Source organism: Lichtheimia ornata (genome assembly GCF_029851405.1).
Source record: "Lichtheimia ornata isolate CBS 291.66 chromosome Unknown scaffold00007, whole genome shotgun sequence".
Classification (NCBI taxonomy): Eukaryota; Fungi; Mucoromycota; class Mucoromycetes; order Mucorales; family Lichtheimiaceae; genus Lichtheimia; species Lichtheimia ornata.
In genome coordinates, this window is record NW_026695327.1 from 645055 (window position 1) to 655527 (window position 10473).

General features: G+C 43.7%; 5 protein-coding genes across 5 annotated transcripts; 3 read left to right on the plus strand and 2 right to left on the minus strand.

The window, feature by feature from the left end:
* Window positions 1-203: 203 nt before the first annotated feature.
* On the plus strand, window positions 204-2003 carry O0I10_002622 (uncharacterized protein; the record flags this gene model as incomplete). Its single annotated transcript, XM_058482702.1, has 1 exon — window positions 204-2003. One exon carries the CDS (start codon window positions 204-206, stop codon window positions 2001-2003), a length of 1800 nt encoding a protein of 599 aa, XP_058346726.1.
* Window positions 2004-2523: 520 nt separating this feature from the next.
* On the plus strand, window positions 2524-3410 carry O0I10_002623 (transcriptional activator HAP2; the record flags this gene model as incomplete). The annotated part of the gene is made up of 4 exons (XM_058482703.1): window positions 2524-2607; window positions 2713-2787; window positions 2854-3136; window positions 3220-3410. The coding sequence occupies 4 exons, from the start codon at window positions 2524-2526 to the stop codon at window positions 3408-3410; spliced, it is 633 nt and encodes a 210-aa protein (XP_058346727.1).
* A 496-nt stretch (window positions 3411-3906) lies between these two features.
* On the plus strand, window positions 3907-4484 carry O0I10_002624 (uncharacterized protein; the record flags this gene model as incomplete). Its single annotated transcript, XM_058482704.1, has 3 exons — window positions 3907-4095; window positions 4161-4279; window positions 4346-4484. 3 exons carry the CDS (start codon window positions 3907-3909, stop codon window positions 4482-4484), a joined length of 447 nt encoding a protein of 148 aa, XP_058346728.1.
* A 1083-nt stretch (window positions 4485-5567) lies between these two features.
* O0I10_002625 (uncharacterized protein) lies at window positions 5568-7196 on the minus strand (the record flags this gene model as incomplete). Its single annotated transcript, XM_058482705.1, has 5 exons — window positions 5568-6186; window positions 6291-6463; window positions 6551-6692; window positions 6759-6933; window positions 7124-7196. 5 exons carry the CDS (start codon window positions 7194-7196, stop codon window positions 5568-5570), a joined length of 1182 nt encoding a protein of 393 aa, XP_058346729.1.
* An 881-nt stretch (window positions 7197-8077) lies between these two features.
* Window positions 8078-10000, minus strand: O0I10_002626 (uncharacterized protein; the record flags this gene model as incomplete). Its single annotated transcript, XM_058482706.1, has 9 exons — window positions 8078-8304; window positions 8374-8434; window positions 8507-8532; window positions 8647-8967; window positions 9044-9092; window positions 9148-9301; window positions 9376-9473; window positions 9550-9837; window positions 9923-10000. The coding sequence occupies 9 exons, from the start codon at window positions 9998-10000 to the stop codon at window positions 8078-8080; spliced, it is 1302 nt and encodes a 433-aa protein (XP_058346730.1).
* Between the last annotated feature and the right edge of the window lie 473 nt (window positions 10001-10473).

Consider the following 10473-nt stretch of genomic DNA (forward strand, 5'->3'; position numbering starts at 1 on the left):
ACGACACGTGATTGGACAACATGATACACACCCACCCACACATACATACTGCTTCCGCTCATATCATTACTCTATCTCCCTCTCCTTCTCTTTCTTGAACAGACACAGCTGTATATAGTATATATTTATCTGCACCTTGTCCTTGATTTATTCTCTCGTTTCGGCTATACATATACAACAAAAGCACCAGCACCAATCGCCTAATGACTATAACGCATCGGTCACGGCCCGTCAATGCCACTGTGACGAATACAACTGCTGAGGGATCGCAAATCGACGACAAGGAGCCACCCAAATACCATTGCGATGCGTGTAGCAACGATGTTACCAACACTGTACGAATCCGTTGTGCTGACGACGATTGTCCTGATTTCGATCTGTGCGTGACATGTTTCAGTGGAGGAGCCGAGCCCATGAAGCACAAGACGTGGCATCGCTATCGCATTGTCAAACCCCACACGTTCCCCATTTTCACCGAGGATTGGGATGCTGATGAAGAGTTACTCCTTATTGAAGCAGCACGCAAGTATGGTTTGGGCAACTGGCAAGCGATAGCCGACTATGTGGGTACGAAGGATCGATCCGAATGTGAGCAACACTATCTTGATGTCTATGTATCAAGCCCTGACTGGCCGATGCCACGCATGGATGTCAAGTTTGATGAGCTTAGCGAGAGCGAATGTCGTGAACGAAAGCGTCATCGATTACAGCAATCACGTGGAATGCTTCCTCGCGCCAAAGCAGTAGTGGCCAATGCCAACAAACCAGTGACAAGTGGACCTGCATATCACGAGATCCAAGGTTACATGCCTCGTCGATTTGAGTTCGAGACCGAATATGAAAATGATGCTGAGCAATATGTCAAGGACATGGTGTTCAATGACGATGATACCCAAGAGGAAATTGATCTCAAACTGATGGTGTTGGATATCTACAATTCACGCTTGGATCGACGTGCAGAAAGGAAACGCCTTATTTTTGAACGTGGATGGCTCGATTTCAAAAAGATGCAGGCAGCTGAAAGAAGGAGGTCAAAGGAAGAACGAGAAGTCTACAACCGTACACGCGTCTTTTGTCGTTTGCAAACAGCTTCTGATTATGAAATGTTGGTTCAAGGATTGGTACGAGAACAGCAATTACGGGATAGGATTTCTATTTTGCAAGAGTGGCGAAAGGCTGGTCTGACATCGCTACGACAAGGCGAACAGTATGAAAAGGATAAGCAATCACGCCTTGCTCAACTCAAAACGCTTATTCAGCTATCGAATGATCGCATGGGTGCTGCTGCAGTGACTCAACGCAATACATATCGTGCACAAATGGCAGCTCTTTCGGCAACTCCCAGTGGTGCCAACATTTTCAGAGAGAGTGGACGATCAAGTACACCTACACAAAGCAATGGATCACATGTCAATGCTTCTTCTTCAGCTACAGCAGCTGCAGCAGCAGGAGCAACATCAGCAGCCAACACAGCAGCAGCAGCAGGAGCACGACGACCAGCAAATCCTTTGGATATCAGTGAAGCGGATGGTGTACACTTGTTGACGGAAGAGGAACAAACATTGTGCTCAACCTTACGTATTCTTCCTCGACCTTACATGGTGATCAAAGATACGATTTTGAAAGAATATGCCCGCCAAGGATACTTGAAACGACGACAGGCTCGAGGTCTTATCAAGATTGATGTCAACAAGACGAGTCGCATTTACGATTTCTTTATTGAGAGTGGTTGGATCAAAGCATTCAAAGGACCTTCATCATCAATACCAGCAGCCAACAATCCAGCGACTAATGCCACTACACAACCAACAACAACATCCCAATCAACTTTACAACAACAACAAAGTCCATCGATATCATCATCACAACAACCAGCCACTGTACCTGCATCATCCACATTGCCATCATCCACTACACCTGCAACTGTGCCTGAGGCACCTACTTCATCCACTACAACAGCACCACAACCACCAGCTGCAACACCTACACAAGCGTCTCCATAGTTTCCAGTTGTAGTTTCTTCTTTTTTGAACCCGTAAATATAAAACTATTGTACAAGATTATGTGATATGGATTGGAGGAGGGATATGGTATGAGAGGCTAATAGTAGTAGTAGCATGATGATGATCCATGAATACGTAGTGAAGCAACCTTTCTAAGTATGTATCCAGGCAACAGGATCCCAGATGAGATGCGTGACAGCGGACTTGAATATGATTGGCTAATGAAGCGTGGGTGAGAAGAATTCTTACCCCGCCACACAAAGACGGCGGGTGAGCGTCAAGCCGCTTTTGAGCAGCATCTTTTTTCCTCTTGTCCTTTATTTTCATTGGAAGGCCATCAGCCTATCAAAGCGAACAAGTCTTTTGAGCCAATAACCATCCAAGTCCTTCTACCCCCGCGCACACAAAAAGTACTGCAGGAACAACGTGAGCCTCTTGTTTCTCTTTGTCTTCACTCGCTCGTCTCGAGATATATCAAATTGACCATGTTGTGTTTTTCCAGTCCTTTCTCAACTCTATTATGGAATCTTACAACACAACAAACAACAATGGCCGTGTAGGTTCTCAGGAACCTCCAGCTTCTTCTGTACCTCCTGGCACCATGGTATGGCTTCGATCACTTTGAATGGGTTGACTCAATGGGAGTGTGTGTGTGTGTGTGTGTGTATGTACATGTGTGTGTGCTTATAGTGCCCATGTTTTGCTATAGAATGAAAGCCAGCGTTCTCCCATGGCATACGATCCCAGCCGACATCTCAGCTATGGACAACCTCACGTCTCTTTGGCAAGTGTATATATATATTTGCATTGACAACATCGAGTATGATAATAACGATCTATCTCTATATAGCCAGCAGCATTGATCACAGCACAAGCTCAAGCAATGAATCCTTCTGTGTATCGTGGACCTAACGGAGAAGTCATTGTAGCTCCTGCAGCAACACCTCAGCCTCCAGAGGAAGAACCTTTGTATGTAAACGCAAAACAATATCACCGGATCCTTAAGCGAAGAGCAGCACGGTTCAAACTTGAAGAGATGAACCGAATTGGCCGAGCTCGTAAGCCTTATCTCCATGAAAGTCGTCATCGACACGCGATGCGTCGTCCTCGAGGTCCTGGTGGTCGTTTTCTAAGTATGGCATTTCGGAGAGAAAGAGAGTGTGTGATATAGATGGATCCTTTTTTTTTGCTTATCGGCATTGGTCATTTATTGTAGCCACCGCCGAGATTGCAGAACTCGAAAAGGCGGGTAAAATGCGGAATGGTCAATGGATCACGGATGATCAAAAGCAAACGACTCCAGAGCAACAACAACAACAACAACAGCAAACTAATGATATCAATGGTGTGGAAACGAAAAAAGAAGAATCGGATACTCAGGGCTTGAATCACGCACAACAAGCTTAATCTTAGCCGCCCCCATCTCCATCATTTCATAGTTTCCCTTGTTTCACCTGTAGCATACCACCATGTTCTTCTTTTTCTCAATCAACCTCCTAAATCAAATCGTATTCAATCTATCATCTCAATGCGTTATGACTTGCTTGTCGAACCATAAAGAACAACATTGCATCACTACCATCCACGCATTCATGCAATCTTTAATCCTGCAAAGACGACTACTACCACTCAATGCATGTTTTATGACTTCATCATGTCACACGATCAAAGGGATTGATGTCTTTCGTGTTTTTATGGTCTTTATTTTCGCGATGTGAATGCAATCATCCATCATATTGCTATCAAGTGGAAGGTGGTGGGGGCTCATGGATATAAATACCAGCTCGTGTTGGCAAGATGGGTCAAGTTACTGTAACATAAATCTTTCATAATGAGTAACGATACAATTCATGCAAGCCTAATGACTCGGGCTGTTGCTGCTGATACAAGCTTGGCGTCATTCATGGCTGATCGGGATGTCAAGTTATCATGGATCGCTTTCTTCGCATTATGGATCCTTTGGTGTTTGTTGTGGTTCCTTCGCCATGTATTCGGTGATGGTCATCAAGGTGCGGATTATGCTGGTGGAGAAGAAGGTGGTGTTGCTGCCAATAGGCCATGGATTCGACATCCTCTTGCTATTGCCACCCACGTACGTAATTATGTACATACTTGCCACTTTTTGCCATCGCCTTAACAACGTAATCATATACATAGAGTCGTCTTAGCCGAGCAACGGATGTTTTACGTGATTTGGTGCTTATGCTATTTTCAATGCTCGCTCTTAACACATTGGCTCGTGGCGTCCAACGTCAAGTGATGATCCTATGTTGGGTGTAAGTACATGTATAGTGCTATTCCTTCTATGTAGTAAAGCAACCAACTCACACCTCCTGTTTTAGCTTTTTTGCATTCGCTGTATTTTGGACCATCTTTGAAGCGTCCTATGAGCATCATATGGCTAGACTATTATACGGCATCATATTCTTTAGCTTGTCACTTACCATTGGTGCACTCGCTTTTCGGGATGGCTTCAAGTAGGATTGCAATTGTTCTTGTACATCCAAAAAGGGCAATAGCCACCCTGCATAGCAACGACGACCACTACTACTGTTACTACCACTACTACTACTACCCAATACATTACCCACTTATCAGACTACAACGTTTACAATGAATTAAAGCTGTGTCGGATTTAATGATTGATTACTACATGTCACTATGTATGTGCCCATCAAAGTCTCGTGTAGTAGTGCAAGCCCAGGGTGTGCTGCATACTTCTAAGGTCATGAAACGGTACAAGATATGCAGTAGACGATTCCAAAATTGTAACCTCCTTTGATGCATTAGTCTTGGTGCCAGTGAAGTCATAATGAAACAAATGCAAGAATGAGTCAATGTAAGGGAAAAGTGATTTAGGTTCAAACCATTAAAGTGGGTCACGTGCATCCGATACCCATGGAGGTTATGGTTCGGCATTTTGGATTGTCATGATGGATCATGCACCAAGCGATACCTTATGGGCCTTGGATGCCATGATGATGATGATGAAGGTGTATGATGGCTCAAGGATGCGATTGTAGTAGTAGAACGAATGCATTAATGTGTTACTTGTTTGACAGGATTGATAAACAACAGATTGCATTATGCGGCACCATGCATATCATGCATGTCGATGTCACATTAATGTAGAAGGCAAATGTGTGATTACAAGTGGTCACTTTATAATTTTAGGATCTTGTCGACAGTAATAAACCAAATACCAAGTAAGATAGAAACGAAAGGAAAGGGAAATTGGGGTGGGGGGAAGGCATAATACAAAAAAAGAACAGGGAAAGGAAACGCATTAAGGAGTTAAGATATGTACTTCAAGTCAGTCTGCAAGGAAAAGAAAGAAAAAGAGAAAGCTATGGATAGGGATGATATGTAGTATGTATAAAAAGAAGGCGTATATGTGAGTGAGTGTGCTCTTGTGTGTGTCTTGTAACGTGTGCGTGATATGTAAAAATGGGATGAATAGGAGATTGTTTGCGTGCTCTTGAATGTGTCTTTGTGTGTTGTGTGTGATTGTGTGATTGAGTAGTGAGGCATAAAAAAAGAAAAAAGAGACGAAAAAGGCAATATTTAAAGGAGATGGCAGAATTCTTCAACGCGATCCTCGAGCCATTCCCAACGTTTGAGGCCAATGACCCATTCGCTAGGAAGCCCACTGTATCCAACACGTACTCCAAGTAAAGCACCCGAAACAGCAGCATTGGTTCCTGCATCGCCACCCTGCATGACAATGTCCATCAACATCTTTTTGAAACATTCGGTCTCAGTGCCAGGTTGGATTTGTCGAGTGAATGCGTATACGCTCACGCCAAGTGACTTGAATGTGCGATGTTGATCATTGTCAAGGTCAAGAGAATCGATATCGGATGGCGGATGATAACAATAGTCGAGCAATTGCTTGTAATAAGCTTGTGCCAAATCTTGATCGGTTTCGAATGTGCGGAAGAGACGATCGGTTGTGCGTTCAATGAGCAAATGTTTGTTGAGATCGATTACGGAATGAACGAGCGATAAGATGTGTTCATCAGCTGCCAATGTATCAATGTAATGAGGCGAAGTTGATTTGGCAAGACCAGCTGCACGATCATGTTGTTGTTGTTGTTGGGGTGGTGGATGCAACGAAGGTGATGGCAACGGTGTTTCTATCATAGCACGCTGCTTGATTTCCAAGTCTTGAGCACGCAAGATCCTATGTCAAGATAAAAAAAGAAACTTGGATCAGAACGCCAGTCCAGTTGCAACGCACGATAGAAAAAAACGAGGCTGTTCTACTACTTGCAATCAGTCAATTACCGTGCTACCAGCGTAGAAAGAATGACACACGAGATCATGCATCGCGGATCGGGCCGAGCAACGCATGCACGGCAACTCTCAGCAGCGTTTTCAATGACGGTGGTGCCATCCCAGAACTTTGGAATTCCCAAGACTACCGATCGGACAAGAGCTCCATTGTAGCCACCACGTTCCTTGAACAAAAAAGGTTAAGTATCAACAAGCAGCCCAACGCAATATCCGTCAAAGACCTAATTCATCCCAGCCAATCATTTACTCACTTGATCCGCTGTACGTTGCCTGGCATCCTTGGAAAGGTGTTGTTCAAGTCTTGCGCAAAAGGTCTTAAAGTTGAATTGGCCTTCGTTTTCAACGAGTGTCTTGATCACCAGCAATTGTTGCTCAATGTCCCCGCTAAAGTCACTGTAACGTTGCCCTTTTTGTCAATATACTACGCGGAGAAAGAATGGGTCGTGTGGTGATACTTGCTTGTCATCAAACAACATGCGGTAGGCGTCACGTACAAAGGGTACTCCCTCATCCATACAGTCCTCTTCTTCCATACCAAGTCCAAATCGAACAGGCCCATTACCATAAGCTTGCTTCACTTGCGCTCGAGTCATTCCTTGGGTTGCGATGCCGAGACTGTCGCCTAGCACAGCACCTGCAAGATATGTAACATAGCATATAGTAATTGCATAATACATACATACATACATACATACACAATCAGTCATCATTATCATCACCACCGCCACCGTAGATCACTCATTCACATAGCCTCTCCCTCTCCCTCCTTGCTCTATGCACACAATCCCTTCCTCATCATGCAAAAGCATTATAATACAACATACCAAATATCAATCCTTTGACCCGGTCAATAATCTCGGATCGATCAAGCTTTGAACAACCGGATGGGATTCTCATACTCTATATTATAGCATGTTGGTTGAAACGTTGCACGAGGTACACCCGTATAAATAACTTACTTTGGCCGCGTTTACTGGTTCGCTTTATCGGGTGTTGTGTGTGTGTGTGTGTGTGCAAGTTGGTTGGTGGAGGGTTTTGGTGCTTTTCCTTTGCTGACTTGAATAAGTGATATAATAGAGGTAGAGTATTAAGGCAGATGAATGAAATATGTAAGTGCCCTGAAGAATGTGAGAGTGAAAGAGTATAAAGTGTGAGCGTATAAAAGAGAAAAGAAAGAAAAATGAGAAGAGGAAGGGAGCAAGCCGGAATGCATAGGTTGATCTTTTTTGAAGGAAAGCGCGTGTGACGTTAGGCCCATCCTTGAACCCCAAAATAGAAAACTACCACTGCAAAATGGCAGAAAGTTTTCTGTATTGTTCCTCCTTGTTCGTAGAATAGCAGTATCCATTGTCAAATTCAGGGGTATCGCTTGCTGGCTTTTGTGTGTGTTGTATGCTTTGATCATGCTTGTCAACGTTTGAGCAATACCAATGGATCGTAGTCCCAAGTATATGAAAAAAAGCTTCTTGGGTGGTTACATGCCGCCCTAGGTTCGGCCAACGAATTGCCTTGTTGTACAGCCTTTCTGGAAAAATAAAGCGTGAGTGTGGTGGTGGGTCTCATTTTACCCACAATCCCTCAAATGAGTTCATGTCCTAGATAAAAGATAGGCTCATTCTTATAGGCATCACCCTTTACGTTCTTTGTTCATACACAATCATCCCCTCCCTCTTATATTGATGTTGTTTGTAATTATAGGTGCTATTATCTATTGTCTGCTGTTGAAAAAGCAGCAGCTATTGTAAGGATTCCGCTCGCATGGCACACGCGCACACAAACTAACTTCGACTCGGATACCGGATCGTGGTGTTATCGTTATCGGCGCCGCTGCCATGACAGGCTAAAGAACGCTGTACAACAATGCCCGATTCGCTGTCTACATCATCTTCTTCGATTTCATCAATGACCCAAGATGTACGGCTCTCGGCTTGTTTTTGTTTGGAAGATGTAGGATTGGCTCCAGGGTCAAACCGGTAACGGTAATCCTTGTCAAATAAGCGTTGTACTGTATAGTCCCAAAAAAAAGCTTGGTTAAACGCTACACAACAGTTGCTGCTGCAGGTCAATGCTTTACCATATGGTTTGAGCCCCTTGCCAAAATTTCGTGTAACCACTATCGCCAAGACTATGGTGATCTATTGTTTAAAGTAGGTGTCGTCGATAAGTTTTACCTCATTTTACCCCGCATATCATGTTCTTCAACTTACGATCGATAAAAGGATAGCCAAGCATACTTTGGAGGGGCACATGGTAAATTGAGTTAGTCATGGCTTGCGTGGTGAATTTCTCACGTGGGTGCAAAAAAGGTAATTATGATCACCACACACAAATACAACGCAATGCTTACCTGCAAGCACCCAAAACACCCATGATCCAACGCTTTGTTGAAGAACAACGACGAAATCCGTGACCACAAGGACATGCGCAACAAGGAAAACGTTCATCCATTTGGGTTGCTCAGAGCGAATAGCATGTCGTGCAACAAATGGTATGACAAATTGTAGTGCTGTAAGAAGAAAATGCAAAGTATACCATGCGATTGCCGCTGGTGTACCATGTTGGTATCCTTCTTGGCTCATGACAACGATCCAAAAAACCGAAAACACAATATGAAAGAATCCATCCAGCTTCAATACCAAAAGAAAGATTTGACAATGCCGGAAGCGTGCTACACATACAAGATGCGATACAATAAACGTCATGCTCTCTTACCGGTCACCCATTAACACGCTCATCCTCGTTACCTTGAAGCTTAGGATCTGCACCAAGACGTTTGTAAGTGTTCCAGCCAAACTATGTAGCCCATATTAAGTCATACATTGGCAACCTCGTTTGTCTTTTAATGTACCTGCCGAGAAAGCTTGTAGCAGAGAAGTGCAAACACCAATGTAAAAACTAACATCACGGATGCTAGAGCGATCTCGTATCGAAGGGCAACATGGAAGTCATCCAACCTTGTATCCTTCCCTGTATGCTTATCCACTTGTGTTACACCATGGTTCCTATTGCCGCGTGCCCATTTTTAATACAATCCTGGAGTACCAAAGAAGGTAAAGTCTTTTCCTAATGCTCGTACCACTTTAGAGTGTCACTGAGTTGCACTAATGCTAAGATGACACAAAGAAATTCATTGACGATGTGTGCTGAAAGTTGGATCACACGTTGTCGCACTATCTAGATCACCATGTACATAGGTGGTAAGCACAACAAGTACTGATTTGGATGATCGAGGTATCTTGATTGCACTTACAGAGTCCATGCCAAGGTAAAATTGGAATACATGGAAAAGGATAAAAAAGACGTTTTCATCTTTACGACGTTGCAAGTTGATCAGCACATAAACATAGCCATTATCCGGATCAGGATGACTGAAGGGTGAGTTAGGACGTTCAACCCATCCTGCGGATTGTTGTACGTCATCGATAGCATGGCTATGGGCGATAGCAATAAGCGCTTCAAGGATGATGCCGAGTAAAGTTGACAAGATGATTGTTGTGGTATAGGCGATCGTCTCCCGTGATTCATACACTCGTACCAGCTATCGTATACGGGTTGTTTGTGTGAGTTTGTTTGTTGCTTTGATCAACCGAGAAGAGTCATCGGGAGTTTGAAAATGATTTTACAGTGAGATGCAATATCCGGATAGCAAATCCAGGCGTGTATTCATTTGTTGTTATTGATGGCTTTTCACGTTGCTCCATGTTTTGTACCGGTATGGTATTGTGGGTCTAATAAAAAGAAGAAAAGGGAACGAGAGAGACCGGTACCAAACATAAACATGCTGTCATTGGAAAACGACGGACTTTACCATTTCTGGCACCATTGGTCTGCAAGCTTTTTTTAGTCGAAGGACTATCGAGCCTTTATTTATTGGATCAAGTGCTATAGTGTTCATTCATAGGGATGGTGGTATCGCCCACCCCTTATCCACGAGGCAACATTCACATCCGAACCATGAAAATTTCTTTGTATAGAATGCTGATTACCCCCATCCATCAAAAGTTGACGCTTGCATTTTTCCCGAAGGTAGATGGTTGACTCGTGTCACCCCAAAAGCTGAAACGGAACGCCAACACGCATTCAAAGAAAAAGATCTAAACGTGGATTGTGTGCCTGATGTGGCTGGAATGATGGATCTTCAAGTAATGGGAGGAAATTTTGTGAATGAAAGGTG